Genomic DNA, 19,326 nt, shown 5'->3' with positions numbered 1-19,326 from the left:
ATCCAAGAGAAATTGTCTCTGATTCTTCCTAGTTCTATCACACACCTTCTCCCTTTTCCTTTTGTGTTATTTTCATCATGTCCATCATCTTTCTGCTACTTCTTTTCCAGAACATTCACAGAGTCCTAAGGCATAAAGTTGGATAAGAATTCTCATTGGTTGGCCTAGTACATTTGCTACATGGATGAGACATAATTTCTAGCATTCTGTAACTAGGTTATATTTTTGTGATATTTTTGCAGCAGTATTTGGCAGCCCACAGCCCTAGAATCTTTTCGATATATTTCATTCAATTTGGTAAGGTGTGGGGTGAGTGAATGGGTGAAAACATCTCCCTGCCCTTTCTGCAGTACTCCAGACATATGGGGGAAATTTTACCAAAGAAGAAAAAAATTAGGTTAAACTTTATCCAGATATGTTACCGTTCATGCTTCAACAATCTTTCAGTTATTGTCACCTGTGCCAAGTAAACCAAGCCTAATGAGCCTCCATGCAATTTGCAACCTTCTATAATTTCCAATTTCCTTCAACAAAGACATAGTGAAAAAAATTCTGGAAAATTTTACTGAGTTTATATTATAGTTAAAGATGCTTTAAAAATATATGATCCTAAGATAGTAGGTTTTGTGTGAAAGATAATTTATTAATATTCATTAAAAGTTGAATGAGTTATTATGCTAAATTTAAGTAAAAATTTGTATCGTATATCTTCTAATCCTGAGCAGTATTTAATCTGCCCTGAACATCAGTGATGGATTTTCAAAGTTTTAATATATGTAGAATGGAATTATGAATTATTAAAAATAAGAAATATCATTTTTATGGTGGCTTTGGGACTGTACAAGATAAGAGTGAAAGAAATCGGCTTCAGATACCACATCACATAGTAAGAATAGAGATATCAAGATTCCGTCTCCCACATTATAAGAAAAGAAGTTAATCATGGAGAACTGATCTAGTGTGTTAGTCAGAAGCAATTGGGTGTACGTCTTAGAAAGTGTTAACTAATGTTTGAGTCAGTTTATCCAGCATTCTGTAGGTCAGTATCTTATCTCTTCTGATCCTCTGTTTGCTATACAGGTAACATGTACGTCTGCACCTGTAACGTGTTCAACACCAACAGAAAATCTGCATCAAAGTACACTTAAGCACACATTGATGTTTTATCACAAACTGAAAAAGGACTCATCATTTAAAAAATTAGCTCTTGATGAAAAGAATAATTTACATCTTCCATGAATAGATAAAGAAAATAATCATTAGAATGTGTGCAGGTAAACCAAGAAGTATCTCGTGAGAACACCAACGGTCATTTTCTTTATTTTCAGAGAACATTAGAACTTGGAAAATAGAAAACACAGGAGAGAGGCAAGTTGTTAAATAAAAAGTAGCAATTCTAGTTTGTGCCATTTACTACTCTTGAGATTAGATCTCTGTCCATCATCTATAAGGTAATAATCATAGCAACAATCCTGTCTTTTATCCTGAGGAGAGTTTCCGTATCAGTGAGCCAAGGAGAGTGGGGTGCCCAGCTTGCGGTACTGTTAACGTATTTTCTAAATTCTTGCTAACAAATAGGAAGAATGCAAACTGGGGCGGGAAAGAAAATGTCTTAGAAAGTATCTTTTCTTGTATGATACAGTTTTTAAAGCCACTATAAGCTTTCTTTGAAAGAAGGTCTTTAACAAAGTACATGGTCCCATCCCCACATGTAATCTAAAGTAGTTAAAAAAAAACACAAAAAAACAAAAAACCTTGAATTTGGTACCTTTCATTTCTTCACTGGAAAAGTGAAAGATAAGCTGAGATGTCCAAGAGATCTAGTGATAAATATTTTTCTCGAAAGGTAAAATGACATTATTGATCCTGGTCTGGGGGAGCAAAGACATTTTTAGAATGTTTATTGATTGATCGATTTTAAGATAATAGAAAACAGAGTGTCACTTGAAAGGCTTTTCTGAGCTGAGAGTTTCTTTTTTACATTGACATCTGCTGAAAGTAACTAGATAAGAGTCTGAGAGCAAGGACAGAAATAAAATAAAAGCTGATTTCATTTAGTCGGGATAAATTAGTTTTCTTTTTCATTGCTTGTATTGTCAGACAGGAAAATGTAGTAGAAAAATCTGGATTTCATACACAATATACCGTTAACTTAGTATATGAAAAGCCATTTAAGTTTAGAAAGAACTCCACTCACTTTTCAAAAGAATGTAAATGCATTCTTCTTCAGGTAGAACAGAGAGGAATCAATTAGTCATTGTAAAAAATGAACACAACTGCTCTAAATTATTTTCATAAAATGAAAATGAGAGGACATGATGAATGCAACTTGCCACGCAGTGTCACCAAAAGAATCTGTGGAGGATCTAAGTGTTTCGTTGCTAAATAACTCAAGTGGCTTAGGAAATTACTGAAAGAAAAATTAGTTGCTTGTCTCAACTTTTTATAACTCCAGTTCATCCTGATGTGACCTGGAAGCTGAAAATATGTCTACCATGTATGTTTCAGTGTCTTGCTAAAGTCTTAACAGTTGATATGAATAAATAATGAGAAGAAATGCATTTTAATGGATTTAGACTATCGTCTGAATATTTAAGACTTGGTAATTTGGAGTAGAAAACAGAGATTAAAGGACTAAATTGAAAATTCATTTTTAGAAAATCTTGGCATAAATGAAAAAAGTGAAACTAAGTGAGGAAATAAATGCTTAGTAAGGAGAGTCTGAAAAAGTCTGAGTGTCATGTGTCATTTGAATTACAACTAGATGTCACCTTCCAGTGCTGTTTCTATCTCGCAGTAGAAGGAGGGCACAGAGACAGTCTCAGAGTTCAACCTGAGACGTATTTATGCCAGCCTCTGCGTTTTCACTATGTTGATACAGGATAAATTAATGCATCCTATGGGTAAATACTATGAACAATCTGGTCTATGTTTACCAGGTAAATGTTAAATTAACTTGAATGTTTGATAAAATCTAAAGACATATAGGATTATTTCAGAACATACAGCCATAGGCACAAATCATAAAGCCCAATACGGTAGGCAGAAATTTGGAGCGCATTACAGACTTTATTAGTATCTTACCTCACTGCGTATAGTAACATAATTTTGCATGTACTTTGCAACCTGGAAAATGGTCATTATAGAGATGCATGACATGGTGTGCTCTGGTAAATGTAAAAAGGTCTTTGATAGAATGACCAGAGAGTCAAAAGGAAATATAATCTCTCGAACATAACTGTATTGTTTGGTTGTTTGGAACTTGGAATGAAATCTCTCATAGAAAAAATATATAAATTGAGATTGTGCAGAAAAATATATCTAACATTTTTTTTTTTTACTTTTGTATTAAACGTTTGCCTGTCATTTCTTTCTTTTCTAATATCATGGCAATATTCCAAAATGTAGTAATGTCAGTGGAATCAACATTTAAATAGCTGGTATTATAAATTGCTATTTAGAATTTTATTTTTGAAGTACAGTACTTTAAGATTCCGTTCAAATTTTTGCTCCATTGTTACTGTCCATCACAAAACATAAGCAGCTTTACTACAAAGACATGCTTTATTTCTTTATTTTTTAAAAAAGACTTTATATTTATAGAGCAATTTTGGGTTCACAGCAAAATTAAGAGATTTCCCAATACACCCCCTGCCCCCACACAGGCACAGCCTCCCCGTTGTCAACATCCCCCACCAGAATGGTACATTTGTTACAACAAATGAACCTACATTGAATCATCATTATCACCCAAAGTCCATAGTTTACACGAGGGTTCCGTCTTGGTATTGTGCACTCTATTGGTTTGGACACATATAATGACATGTATTCACCATCATAGTATCATACAGAGCATTTTCCCTGCGCTAAAAATCCTCTGTGTGCCACCTATTCATCCCTGCCCCCATTTCCTTATTTTTCCTTTAAAAAGTGTTCTATAGGTTTTCACCAACTCTTTAGATTCCCTAGCACTTCGTATCATATAGGTAAGGCAAACTCTACTAAAATGTAATTAAGAGAGTAGGTAAGTACGAGAGGAGAATTTGAGGAATCAGTAATGTCTTTTTCGTCGAATCAAAGGAAGAAGAAATATTTTGGACATACAACACATCAACTCACAGAAAATGGGTGAAAGCAGATGTGCTAATACCAGAAGGACTGAAGACATTTAAGGTATAAAAGGGGAAAGCAAATTTTTTTTATCATAAATTTAATTTTTAGCTTTGCAGTAGTGAATTTATCACCCATTGCTAAGCTTAAATTAGCATTTAAATTAGGAATGTAGACTTGTATATTTAGGGAGAGCAGTTACTGACTTGTTTTCATCATACCTAGCCCTTCTCAGGCCAAATTTCCCCTGAGCAGAGGCGCTGGAGTGTGAATACTCTTGTTTAAAGCTTCCTCATTCTCCATGGGCTCCCTGCCTGGCACCCCCAGCACCATGCAGTGTGACCAGGGAAGCAAATTGCATTGAGAAGCAGATAAATAATAAAGCAGTTTTGAAAATCAGTAGAGTATACGCAAATATTTTGAATGTAATAGTTCACATCTTTATAACACATGGATAAATCTGTCTATACAGAGATACATCTGAAACATACATATGCTCAGTGGACATGCTGTCTCTTCAAAAAATTAATTTGCGATTTTGTTATTTTGTGTTGTATGTAGAGTTGAGATTGTGTAGAAAATATGTACCTGATAACATTTTTTTAAATTTCATATTAAATCTTTGCCTATGACTTCCTTCTTTTCTAATATCATGGCAATATCGAAAGATATAGTAATGCCAGTGGGATCAATATTTAAATAGCTGGTATTATTTATTGTTAATTAGAATTTTAATTTTGAAGTGAAGTATTTTAAGTTTCCATTCATTTTGTGCTGTATATAGAGTGTATAAATATATTTATACTGGAGTGTGAGTAAAATAATGAAACATTATATGTGTGGCTTTTGAAACTAATTTCATTCCTTTATGCTAATTCCGTATTTATACATTTTTCTTGGTATTAAAAGGGAACTCAAATGATGCTGAACTGTAACCATGCAGACTTTTAGAATCCCATTTACTGTCATGGTTGGTATTTCTGAACCACAGTATTTTTGTAGCAATTTTAGCAAAGTCGAGGTTTATGTGATAGCCTATTGAGTTAACATTTTGACACTATTTTGGTTTTTCTAAGCTGACATTTCTCTTTATAATTTCTGAAAGAGGTACGAAATGATTAGAGTTTTGTACTTTTTACATAAACTGAATATTAAAGTTTTCTTATTTAACTCAAAGATAAAATAAAGTAAAATATAAAGAAAATAATTTGGGAGTCATTCTAGGTTTCCAATTGCACATTAATTAGCTTTTCAATAATGGCAGACTTTGAGATCTAAGTTTAAACTCAGTTTCTGAAACCCAAACTGGTATCATTTCTGCATATCTGATCTCTTGCTGCTATGAAAATATACAGCTGTAGATCCAATAATTTTTACATGCTTTTGCTTTAATATTCATTATGGGGAAAGTGTAGAGGAGCATGCAAAGTTTTCTTAGTATTAGATATGATTTAAATTTACTGTTATTTTCTGGACTAAATTGTTAAATATATTTGCAAACTGACACTTGATCTTAAGTAATTCTTAACAAACAAACAAATATATAGCCCTTATGTTTTTACAAAGAAGAAAATCTATTCAGGAACTTTAAGCTGGAAGAAACTAAAAGGAGTCGGTCTTCATTCCTATCTTATTTATACATTAACAACATTTAGTTTACCACTGTTTAATAGAACTTTCTGTGCTAATAGAAATTTTCTGTATCTAAGCCCTCCAATATGGTAGCCAATAGCCACACATGGCTATTGAACACTTGAAATGTGACTAGTAGGGCTGAGGAAATGAATTTTAATTTTATTTTAATTAACTTAAGTTGAAATAGCCCTATGTAGCCAGTGACTATCATATTGGATGGCAGAGAATTAGGTTTTACTATAGTCAGATATTTATACCTTTCCTTCACTTTTGGTGTTAACTTACCATTACTCTTGGTAGAACCTCAAGAAATATTAACACTTTAACATTATCTTAGATTTGCAAGGTATGATTGTTTCACTTGCTAAAAATGTAGACCTGCAGAAAAGCTAGCAATTTGATTGGAGAAAACGAGATTTATTTCCTTTAATGAGCACTTCTTTGATTGTTAGAGAAATTCTTCTTTTATGAATATTGATAGAGTTTTATATTTATTCTTTTAAATTTTCTATTTTATCCCTTACTATTTGCCTGATATTTCCTTTCATGCATTCCTTACTAATTTCAGTAATTAAAAAACCAGACGCACTTCTAGCTCTTGTTATACAAGTAGTGACAATACTTATTTTTTTCCTTCAATATTAAAGAAAGAGAGCTGTTAAGATGATGACCAAGTAACAGGTTTGCAGTCAAGGATATTGTCAATGCTTAAGTGGGATGCTGTATTTCGTCTGATCGTGGGTGGTTTCTCAGAGGCCCCAGTGGATCTAACGTGCCCATTAGTCTTATGCATGTGGGTCAGGCTTCTCAAATGGGAACATTTTATCAATTGTGCTTGCTCTTTAAACGGACTTTTTTCTCAATAATTATTTAATCTCTGTTATCCTTTTTTTGTATTTTAAAAGAGATTATGAACTCATACATTGTTCTTTTTTTATCCTAAAGGTTATTTTTGAAGGGGCTCTTTTGAGCCAGAAAGGCTTTATTGGGCTCGATCAGCTCTGGGTCTATGCCTGTGCACAGGCTCCATCCAGAAAGCTTTGCTCTGCAGCTGAATTCACTTGTGCCAGTGGCCAGTGCATCGCCCAAGAGTCGGTCTGTGACTCTCGGCAGGACTGCTCTGATGAGAGTGATGAAGACCCAGTGACCTGCTGTACGTGAGTTCATAGTTTACTCTTTCACATGCTCACATTCACGACTGTAGTTGGATTGAAAATAGTCTTTGTTTTGATCAAGGTAAAGTTAATACGGATGAAAGAAGATGAATGTGCGTTCTCTTTCTGAAGCTATTAGCTCTGTTCCTTGTGGCAATCTCTATGGTAATTTAATGTTTTAGTGCTTGTTGCTAACACTGTAAAACCTCTCTATTTGTTCAACAAATGGATAATTGTGATTAGTGTGTGTGTGTGGGTGTACATGCGTCTTAAAGAGGAAAATGGGTGGGAGTGGGAACTTCTCTGTACTTTTCCCTTTGGAGACATTATGAATTGCTAACTTTTATTAAATATAAAGCTTTTTCCATTCTGACCAGTTATGTAGGAAGCTGTGGGGAAGGGATAAAGAGGCAGAGGGCTGCATGTCAGCCACAGTTGGTCCTCATGACTGGGTAAAAAAAAGGCCCAACATCTTCCTTTCAGGCCTTTTATGGAGAGTGTTTGATAGGAGTAATGACAAGAAATCCCATTACTATTCCAGCCTAGTCATATTTAAGAGGAAATGTAATTTAATTTACAACCCACATGATGGTTCCCAGATGAGGTAACTTAGCAACTAAAATAGTGTCTCTTTAGAAATGATGAATTCCAACTAAATGAATCCAATTCCTATAGTGCAAACAAGTGGTTTAAATTATTAAAAACTTGACATTTATTTTGCTGCAGTGTTTTATTTTAGTGAAGTATTTTGTTGAGCAAGAGAAAAATATTGCAACAAGATAAATACCACCTTTTTAATGAAAAGCTCTTTGTACGATATGCTTCTGTTGACGGGCAAGTAAAGATTTTATAAAGAGCAATGGAGAAGGATATAGGAAAGGGGAGATGGGAAAGCAAGAGAGAAATCCTCCATCTGTTTGTAAATAGCAATTCCATTAATTCCTCAAACACCTACCTTTAAACATTAGATGTAAACAAAATAATCTACTTACCCATATGATTTCGATAGAGTTTTTCTTTCAGCTCTCCTTTTTCTTTCAACAAGAACACTTGAGAACAATACATTTTCTCTAATATGAGTGTCAGATTCCTTTTTGTGCTCTATTTAAAGTTTTTACAGATCATTTGGTTCATTTGTTTTGGAGAAATTCACCTTTCTAAAGATTGGCATTAGTCTCAATTTCAATAACTGAAAGTAAATATATTTCCTGTCTATTCAATTGTTCGTATTGAAACAGCTTCTTTTCTCTCTTTTTTCCTATGGTGATGGGTTCTCTATGTTCTTCTATTAATTGGTTTTCTTAATCAAATTGGAGTATTAGTAGATATTTTAGCATTTGATTTTTGACATATTTTCCCATTTCCCTTCCTTTATTGAAGTTTCGTTGATTACGTATATGGCATCTTTTCAGTAGAATATATTTTGATACCATTCTGCCATTCCTTTGTGTGAATGCAGGCACAGGTGTTGGTGCTTATCAACAAATAGTGTTTACTTCTTAGTCTGTTAAGTTTTCCAAATAACGCTACCTCACTTGACCAAAGAAAACCTAGCATGTTCACTTGATTGAGATCAACTTGATGTAGGATATACGACATAAAAATGTAGCCATAGTACATATTACAAAATACTTATGTATTATGATGAATATATATACACATATTTTGAGTCCAACATGAATATTTCATATAAATATTTGTATAAGCATTTTTGCTTTGCAGAAATATATAGCAATTGAATTATTAGAATTGATGCACCATTACACTATTTTCTGCACCAAAGTATTTAATATATTTATGCATATATCCATATGTACATTATTACAAAATAAGAGAGGCTTCCCTTTGAAATTTAAAACCACGTTGAAAGATTTTACATATACTTTTAAATTTATATTTTACAAATTTGAATTTGTAATACCAACTTTTCTTATAAATCGAATTCCCAGCTTCATGAAGCACAAGAAAAATGCTTTCATATCTTCTTTTTATCCTACTTTGGGATCTCTAGGCTGGTTTACATCATATATCCAGTTTGAATAGCACCAGAAGTACTTACCATATTCTGGAGACTTAGTAAATGTCAACTCATGAACATCATCAGTTAGTATGCCATAGTCCATGTGTTTTTCCCAAAAGACACGCTCATTCAGGCGTTGTTTGGTTAGCAAATTCCTCTTGCTTTTGGATACTATTTTAACAAACGTATTTGACTGAGTCTCTTGGTCAGTGCCTTTCCAGAAGCAGTTAATTATAAAGGGGAAGTGGGTTTTGCTAGAGTTTTGCTACTAGAGCGCACTTTGTGTACCAGCAGCATCAGCGTTGCCTGGGACCTCGCTCTGCCGCAGAACCTCAGGCCACAGCCCAGTCTTACAGAACTGGGCTGTAAAAAGTTGCAGTGTAACAATGTCGCAGGTGATTCCTCTGAATATTAAAGTTTGAGAATCACTGTTCTCCAAACAGACTTCAGAAATGAAAAGACAGCTGAGAGAGAAAACAGATGGCATATAAAAATGTAGACTTAAGAAAAGGCAAACTCGTCAGAGAATTCTGAATAGAAGCAAAAACTCCCACTACTTACTAATCGCCACGAGCATTACTATAAGATCAAACGAGATTTTTAACAGTTTCATTAAGGTATAATTCATATACAAAAACTGCATGTAATTAACGGATACAATTTGATGAGTTTGGACATTTGCATACACCTGTGAAACCATCAACACATCCTTCACCTCCAAATGTTTTCCTGTGTTCCCCTTTTTTGTAGTAAGAACACAACACGAGATTTACCCTCTTAACCTGGTGGGTGTGCGCTTATGGCTGCCCTGGGGGAAAAGGTTCTGGGCGGGTGACGTGTGCCCCCTACCCAGACGGGTCCCCCTACCCGCAGGCTGCCAAGGGCAAGGGCGCCGCGGGCGGGGGCTTCTCCCAGGCTCCGTTTCCTCCTCCTGGTCCTCTCCCCTGGTGGGACCGGCCTCCTCCTCTTTCCCGGCTATGGGCAGCTGGAGACTGCTGAGTACTTCGACTACTACCAGCAGGCACAACTCAGGGCGGCGAGCCCCAGCCTCCGCGACGTGACCATAGAGGTGACCCCGCTCCGTGACATTTCGCTGCGGTCCTCGCTGGGGCGGCGCTTGGTGCTGCGCGGGGCCCGCAACTCCACCCCCTGCCAGCCCCGGCCCCGGATGCGGCTCAGCGTCCCCCTGCGCAGGGCAGCCCCGGAGCGGCGCCCGCGCGCTGTCGCCAGGTAGTCGCCCGGGGCCGCCGCCGCGCCCCAACCTTTCTGGAAAGGCCGAGACCGCGGCGGCGAGCAGAGGCCCCGAGGCCGGAGAGGGGTCGGCAGGGAAGGCACCCCCAGGGCCGCAGTCCGAGGAGGAGGCGAGGCCCAGACTGCGGTGCGGGCGCGCTGGGAACAGCAGGTGGAAGGGCGAGGAGGTGGCCCGGGGGAGGGCCAGGGAGCCCGGAGCAGCCCCGCAGGTGGGCAGGGCCCAGGACAGTTCTTACAGCAGCAACGCGGTTGTCGTCGCTGCAAGGACTGCAGCATCCGATGGGAAAGTGCCTACGTGGGGAGGGTACGGGGCACTAACGAGGTGAACTTCAAGCGGTTTTGCAGAACTTCCCAGAAGTCTTATAACCTTGTTGAGCGGAGGGTAGCGCCTGTCCTAGTTTTAAACAGACTAGCTCCACCTGCCCCGTAAACTTCGCCACGTCGACCCTAAAAGACTCCGTCGTCAAGACCTGTGTGTGAGATGCAAGGCAAACGCCTCGCCTGTGACCGCACTTTCAGCTTCAAATATATCACTTAAAGGAATGTAAAAAAATGGTCCTGCTGCACGTTGCTAGTGGAGCAGACAAGTGAGCTCTTTCCCCCATGCTCTTTCTTCTTTCGCTCTCTTCTCAAAATATTTCACGAAAGGCTGTATTTCTACAAAACCGTTAAGTAGAAGTACTGCAGAACATTTGAAAAAGAAAGCACAGTATAGTGTTGTTGACTACAGGCGCTAGGCGGTACAGCGGGTTTCTAGAACTGATTCATCTGGCATAACTGAAATTTTATACCCAGTGAACAACAGGTCCTCATTTCTCTGTCCTGAAGCCCCTGGTAACCACTGTTCTGTTCTCTGCTTCTGTGAATTTGAGTATTTTAGATACTTCATATAGGAGGAATCGTTATGCTAAGTGAAGACAGTCACAGAAGGACAAATACTGCATGTATAAAATAGAGACTTTTAATAATAAAATACATATGCAATATATTTTTTAAATATTACTAATAAATAATTAAAATATAACATGTGCCAAACATATCTAAAGGCATACGTTGGCGAGCTGAGTAATTTACATATAAAGTATACCTAATTTTCAGACACATGCTGCGACGTGGATGAACCTGGAAGACGTTATGCTAAGTGAAATAAGCCAGTCACAAAAGGACAAATATGTGTAATTCTACTTATATAAGCTACCTAGAGGAGCCAAATTCATAGAAACAGAAAGCAGAATGGTGGTTGCCAGGAGAGAGGGGGAGGCAAACGTGGAAAGTTAGTGTTTAATCGGTATGGAGTTACTTTGGGAAGATGAGAAAGTTCTGGAGGTGCGTGATGGTGCTGGGTGTACGGCTGTGTGAGTGTACTTAATGACACTCTGCACTTAAACCTGGATAAAAAGGTTAATTTTATGCTATGTATGTTTTCCCACAATAAAATTTTGAAAAGATATGTGTGTAATTTCCAATCATAGCCTGTAGAAAAAGACTGTGTGTGTTGTATTCCAAAAAGGGTGCCAGGATGGACAGGTCTATGTTCAAATCGAAACAGTTTAGAAAATTCTGTGGGAAAAAGTTCGTTTAATTGTAGGACTTTTTAGAGCATTAAAATTGCTGATATAAGTTGTGACAGTTTGACGAAGTTGGTACAATATTCAAATGAAAGAAATTTAAACCAAGAATCCAGTGCAAGGCATCTAATTTTTACTGTGATACTGTCTCTGGATGTCTTTCTATTCTGAAAGAAAATTGTTGAATACGAAAATACTTCCTGAGGGCGAGAAAGAAATACATGTATGTTTAGTGGAGAAAAGATGCTTGTGGTTTCTCAATAAATAGTAACAGTGTTTATATAGTATAATCACATTAAAATCTAATATATGTTATTGAATGGAACATTCTCCATTCATTCCCATAAAGACTTTTGTCTTAGATAATAGACAACTGATTTACTTCTCAACTGGAGGATTCATAAATATTTTAATTTCCATGATCCTGCAGAATTTTCCTCAGCTGCCACATGAAATTCTTTTTCTCCTGCCAATATGATACTGTGATTAAATATGCAAGAGAAAGCTTTGTCATAATTTAAAAATATTACTCTAACTGATGAACTCAGTGAAATTTCACTAAAATTATGAACAGTGGCATATCTCATGCTCTGATTAGAAATGGTGAAGTGTGTTCTATCATCACAGAAATTTAAATAAAAGCAACCAAATAATCAAAACCACTGTTTGTAGTGAATACATTTTGTTTATAATATGAATAGATGATTTTTTGGATTTTATAAATATTCAACATTTAACATATAGAGTGTCATAAAGTATTTCTTAGTTGCCAGAATGTGTTTGGCCCTCCTGGTTTCTACATATATTTATAACTTCACCTTAAACTTCCTGAATTTTGTAGGGGAAATATTAAGGCAAGAACTTCAACTTCGGTGACTGGAATTTGACATATTTTATAGCGCAGTTAAATTCTAGAATATTTAGCTTTAAAAACAAGTCCTTTGAAGTGCGCTCGAACAAATGTCATTGGTAAAAACAGCTGAGCAATTCACCAAGATTTTTACAGAGGTGACTGCATCATTTTGCTTTCACGTATCTTTATGGTAATGGATTTAAAAAATTCTCATTTTTCAAAGGACAGCAGTGTTTAGTGTTCTGTGCAAAGTGCAATGATCGACATTTTAACAGATAAGACATGCAGGTAATGAAAGAAATGCTTTGAACTTTTCTCCTAAAGCCAAATCTCAACATTTATACAATCCAAAGTTATTTTGTCTTGAAATCTTCTTTATGTCTTTGCAGTTGAGTGACACAGGCACAGTTGTGAACAGTCTGTCAAAGGGTTGGCGATGCTTGGGTCTGGTTGTACTTTCCTTTCCACACTCACTGGTCTTATCATTTCACACCACTGCCTAGTTGGGGAATAGGATGGTTACTTCAGTGGCCACCTGCAGTGACTAAGGTTGTTGTGTATATGGACTTGCTTTCTTTGTGTATCAATATATGTATAGTTTACTGCCCCGATAGGGTAATATTGAAATTATTGCCCAAACAGGAACACTTGAGAGGGGAAAGGAGAGGTATTAATTATTATGCCAGGACAACAGGCATAAATCAGGGCAATCCTGCGCCAACCCCGACGTGTGGTTACTCTACCCATGAAAGATTTTGTGTTCCAGGGAATTGTGTCTCTAGGAATGGGGGTCCCCTTGTGGGGGAGGTGGAAGGATTCCTTGACCAAGTTCACAACCAACAATTTGGAACTTCTAAGCACATTTCAGTGGTCAAATGTGTATTTCAAATCTTGCATATTTGTATACTCCACCACCTGACTTAGAAGAGCTGGGAGATGACCTCATGGGTGGCAAAGTTCACAGAGGATCGAGGAACCAGACCAGAGGATTTTCTGGATACCCAGAGGAGACAGTCACAGCTAGGTCATAGGTGCTTCAGACTATGTCAAAACCAGAGGAGACTCCTTTGAGGAGGAGTCTGCTGTATCAATAGCAGTATCCTAAAAACTCTGTAGCCAGAGCTGAGAAAACAAAACCACATTCAGAAGCAGTGGCTTTCCAGTTAGGTATATGAGTGAACAGCATTTCCTTGTCATATTGATTCATCGTTGGGTAATGTGCAGCATTTTTTCATTATTATACTGTAGTTAACTCACTTGTTTTTATTTTTTGGGAAACTCATTTAAGGGAGAAAATAATATTTGCTTGTAAAGAAAAAGTATCTTTCATTGTATATCCATTATATGACTGTCTAAACAAGCATAGCTCTGAGATCTAAACGTCTAATTTACACATAGAGAACATTTAAGTGGTATTGCTATTTGCATAGTGCACTTCAGTGTTTTAAGAGTTGACATGTTAGTGATGAAATATCTGGTCATGAAACCGGCATCCCTGTTTATAGAAATTGGAAGGTCCTTTGATTATTAGGATATAGTGAGCTTATTCAATATAACGGTCAAATTGGTTGTATTGTTTAAAATAGAAAATAATGGTTAGGAGCAAGCATATGATGATGGTCTTTTTAATTATGAAACAGAGTCCCTGCTTTAGGGAAGTTTCAAAGTATAAGCCTTGGCATCAGTTCAAAGCCTGGATGTTCCATTTACTGAAATTTTCCATAGGCAGGTTGCTTAGTGCTAAAGTTCCAGTTTTCTCTTTGGGGGATAATTATACTTACTGTGGAGGGTATCTATGAAGACTAATGGAAATATATTCAAAATACCTTGCACTTACTTGGAGCTCAGTGGTAACATGTATCTTGTTATTGTTACTGAAGATAATAGCATTGTGATCTTAGCTTGTCAAAACTTTAGGTGTTTTCTGACCAAGAATTATTTTGTCCTCCCTTCCACTGATATAAAAATGCCTCTGTAGAAACAGGAATATTTGGAAATAAGTTTAAAATTAATTGTATTTTTACCCCAAACTACTTTTGAAGATAGACTGATACTATGATTCCTATTTTAGGAAAATGAAATTTAAGCACTTGAAAACCAATTTCTTGAAAGCACAAATTAAGTTGTTAAAATTTCTAGTTTACTGCCCGGTCCTCTGACACTTGCTGTTTTTTCTCACTAATTCGGTGAAAAATCTGGGAAAGACACCTATAAAGCTGACCCCAAATCCTGACTTTCTCTAGAACTGGTTCTTTTGTGATAAATGTAGGAATTTAAGTGTTTTCCAACTTTGTACATTAAGAGGGGGAAAAGAGCAAAGTTCAGAATATCTAATCTGCCTGCAATTCCAAAGTGGCTAGGAATTTTTTTTTCAGAAATTGTTAAAATGGCATAATAAATGAATACCAAGGTGCTGACCTCAAGCTCTTCAGGTGTCCGGAATTAATTTACATTCCCTCCTTTCAAATAGATTTTTTTTCTACCATCTCAGCAGGTGAAGCTTGTTCAGCAGGTGAATTAGTTACTCCCTGAAAAGCTGCAGAGTTTCAGCTTGCATCATTAAATACAATGGAGATGGCCAACCGGGCTGAAATGTGCCCTCGTAGATAGAAGAATGTGGGAGGGCGTTGCCACACCCGGCACATGGAAAACTTTGTGAGGTTGGAAAAAGTAAAACTATTCTGATAATCAGAAAACATTCTTTACACAGTGGAGGGATTATTCTGACCTCCTACACTGGCTAGGATACAGTCAAAGTTTCACTGTGTGCCCCTACCGCCCTTCTCCTCACCTGTTTGCTTCTCCGTGCATTACAGCAAATCGTCTCCTGTGTGACTTTGAGTCTGGTTTCTGTGGCTGGGAGCCATTTCTCACAGGAGACTCAAGCTGGGAATTCGTGAAGGGATTGACCAGTGGAGAGAACCGTCTTCCTGATGTTGACCACACAGCAAACACAAATCATGGTAGGACATTTTCCTCTTTAAAAACAAAATTTAGTTGTCTTTCTTTCACCTTGAGGAGTGTTGATACTGTATTTTCTTTTTTATTTATAGACTATACACATGGAGCTTTGGTTTGTCTTGCTGTAAACTTTCCTAATCAACTTCATAATTTCTAGTTATTTGAGTTTCCTGAAAGGAGCATTGTTTTAATAACCAGCATTTTTGTTGTCTCATTTTCTTAAAAGGTTGGATTGAAGGCATGAAAAGGGGATAAGTCTTCTGATAATTTTCTCTGGTTGCCAGGAATCATGTACAGTAGGCTCACCTTGTTTTTAGATCAATTCAGTTTTTGCAAAACAGAAAGAAAAATAGTTGAATCTTTCCGGGAACAGAGATTTAGCACTGTCTATAAAATAAATCTACAAATACTTGAATGCAATTTAATCGCTCTAAAGGATTCTTTGTAACAAACAATCTTACCTCTTCCTCATATATATTTTTAACCACCATCACAATTTTTACATATCCTCTTAAAATAAAGCAACCATAACTACACATACCTTCCAATAAGGGTTTGTGAAATTCCAAGGACAACAGAAGGGTTCTGTTCTATTTTTCTCTTTTGTTTTGTTTAGATGCCGTTGCTCAGGTATATAAGCATCATAAAACTTTATAGTAACACAGCTGTACTGGAGACCCTCTTTAAGCTCATATAACTCCTTCGGACATTATTCTATTTGTTTCTCTCTTGAGATTTCCAAAGAAGTATGCCAAAACTAATAGCATTGGCTGTATTTTTAATTATAGGCATTGGAAAGTGGTGGGAGAAGCTGTTAGGAGATGAAGAGGGAGCCTCTGGTTTAAAACTATAAACCCAGCTCATTATTTGATAGTTGAGTAAGGCCTTAATTTTTACTTTTGTGCCAATGACTCATATTTTTTTCCTTAAGATTTTGTGGCAGAGTGGATTAAATTTAAAGTTGAAAAGAGAAAGGAGACTATTAATTATTGGAACTATATGTTAACAATGCATTTTCTCCAAGCTTATAATAGATGTTTTGTTTCTTCTTTTCTTAAACCAATTATTGAGCAATAAACTAGACCTGGGTATGCACAGATGGAAGCCATGGTCCCGGCCTTGGAGGTGGTCTGGCTCTAGTAACTGAAACAGATAAGTGAGGATTTGCAGTAAGATATGATAAATGCTTTATAGAGGGTGGAGGGTGATTCAAATGGATTTGAGAGGCCTTACTGAAGGACGTGACTCCTGAACTGAGCACTGAAGAGCAATGAAAAGTACCCAGGAAGGCAGAAGTCAGGAATCAAGGAGAGATGGAAGAACCATGGTGACATGGTGGGGAGTGCAGTCTAATCAGAGGAAATATCCAGGAAGAGGATAAGAGAGATGGAGGCACGGTAGTTCTGGTTGAGAGAGATGTGCATGTATGGGCAGGGAGTATAGAAAAATGAAACAAGAGAGGAAGGAAGGGGACGGCAGAGAGTGCCTATGAATTTGAATTTTATCTGGAGGATAATGGTGACCCAATTAGCCATATTAAAATATGTGACCAATCAGATTTGTTCTAAAAGGCAAAAGACTTTGAAGAGGGCAAAAGAGTAGGGTAGAAAAACACGAATGGGTTGGACTAACATCAATGAGAGGTGATGAAAGCCTAAGACAGGGCAGTGGTTCCTAAAAGGAAGCTGTTTACATGTGTGTGGTAGCCTTATGTGACATCTAGCATTGCAGGACAGTGAACACCGTCGGCTGCCCAGAGTTGTCAGGGTGTTGATGCTGCCCGAGTTTGCTAAATACCTCTTTACTTCAGTTTTTTAGCAAGAAAATAGAGAAAATAAAAGTACCTTCTGTGTAAAATCATTGCAAGGATTAAATCAAATAATACCTGTTAAGGTTTTTCACATAATACGTGCTCAATAAACGTAAATAGATGTTGTTGTCCACTCTAGTAGGAATACTAGGAATTCCACCAGGTATTCCACCTAGTATTCCAGGGCTATGACAGTTAGAAAGTACATTTATAATTCACCTTCAGACTCTTGCCATCTTATAATTACCACTTAATTATGATTTATGCCAAAAAAGAAAAGATTCTAAAAGGACCCCTTTGTTAAATATTAAAGACACTTTTTTTCCTGTGATGTAAACAATATTAAAAGATAATAAACTGATAAAACTAGGGGCAGCTGTTATAATTCAAAGTGCAAGGGACAAAGAAATTGTAGTCTTTCTCTTTTTAGAAAAGGCAAATCTCAGAAATCGCAGAAATATCTCAGTCATTGAGTCAACACTTCTTTACCCATGATTGTTGTTATCAAACCTTAAGATAATCACTGGTGGTCTTAAATTACAAATGAGGAGGAGAAAAAAACAGTATGAGGAAGAGAAAGGAGCCAGTGAAATGGAAGTTTCTAGGGGAATGCAGCAGATTTAATTTCTTAGTTTCCATATCTAAGACCATAGAGTCCAATCCATTAGGTTCTTAGAGCTTTGTGTTTATGAAGTACAACCTTTTAAAAAGCTGTCTAATCTCCAGTATTTTTCCTCCTATATGCACACTCCCATATGTAATTTTACATAGAAGATGAATGGGTTGACGTTATGTAGCTTTTGTTTTTAGCGTAAATCCTTGATATTCCTACCTTCCTTTTTTGGTTGCTTTCTACTTTTCTACTGTTAAGCATCCAGACAGGCAACTCATGTTAATTATCTCACGCTTTTATCTATGCTCATGTCATTCTGCACACATAGTAAATATGTACACACGCAAAATTGAAAGTATTTTTGTGATTGTTTATTTTACCAAAAACATGAGGTCCTATTTTAACTACTGTCCCTATCTTGTTTTCTTCACTAAAGATAGCTCATGGCAATTCCTCCAAGTCATCAAATATAGTCTATTTTTTTTCATTTTGATATTGAAGTATAATTTAAATGCAGTAAAAGTCAACCTTTTTAGTGTATAGTTCACTGAGTTTGAACAAACATATACAACCATGTAACCATCACAAAAATCAAGATAGAGAGCAGTTCTATTCTCCCCCCAAATTCTATGCCACTTTGTACTCAGCACCTCTCCCACCTCCAGCCACTAGCACCCACTGATCTGATTTCTGTTCTTATGGTTTGCCTTCTCCAGAATGTCTTGTAAATAGAATCTTACAGTATATAGCCTTTTGAGTCTGGCTTCTTTCAGTTAGCATAACGGATTTGAGATTCACCTATATTGTTAATTGCAGTGGTAGTTCCTTCCCTTTTTTTTTTTTTAAAGATTTTATTTTTTTATTTTTTCCTTTTTCTCCCCAAAGCCCCCCAGTACATAGTTGTATATTCTTCGTTGTGGATCCCTCTAGTTGTGGCATGTGGGATGCTGCCTCAGCGTGGTTTGATGAGCAGTGCCATGTCCGCGACCAGGATTCGAACCAACGAAACACTGGGCCGCCTGCAGCGGAGCGCGCGAACTTAACCACTCGGCCATGGGGCCAGCCCCAGTTCCTTCCCTTTTTACTGGTGAATATTACTCCAGTGTATGGATCAACCACAGTTTGCTTATCCATTGACCAGCTGGAGGATATCTGAGTTGTTTCTAAATGTTGATGATTATTAGTAGTCTATAAAATTTGCATACAGGTTTTTGTTTGGACGGAAGTTTTCGTTTGACTTGAGTACTCTATCCAATCTCTAGTATATTAATTTTTTTTCACTATGGTGGTGAGAAAGCCCTGTTATTTCTGGCCCTTTGTGACCTTTGGGGTATATTCCCAGATGTCCCTT

At 36.9% G+C, this 19,326-nt stretch overlaps 1 protein-coding gene across 1 annotated transcript in view; it reads left to right on the top strand.

The window, feature by feature from the left end:
- MALRD1 (MAM and LDL receptor class A domain containing 1) overlaps positions 1-19,326 on the top strand; it is a 640,183-nt gene that overhangs the window by 62,917 nt on the left and 557,940 nt on the right. Inside the window, exons 9-11 of the mRNA XM_046679849.1 lie at positions 4,081-4,173; positions 6,691-6,898; positions 15,408-15,554. Of these exons, the coding sequence (XP_046535805.1) occupies positions 4,081-4,173; positions 6,691-6,898; positions 15,408-15,554 (448 nt within the window). The remainder of the gene's footprint in view (positions 1-4,080; positions 4,174-6,690; positions 6,899-15,407; positions 15,555-19,326) is intronic.

Source organism: Equus quagga, chromosome 12 (genome assembly GCF_021613505.1).
Source record: "Equus quagga isolate Etosha38 chromosome 12, UCLA_HA_Equagga_1.0, whole genome shotgun sequence".
NCBI classification, from domain to species: domain Eukaryota; kingdom Metazoa; phylum Chordata; class Mammalia; order Perissodactyla; family Equidae; genus Equus; species Equus quagga.
The sequence above is the reverse complement of the archived record's forward strand: the minus strand, read 5'-3'. Positions and strand labels throughout refer to the sequence as shown.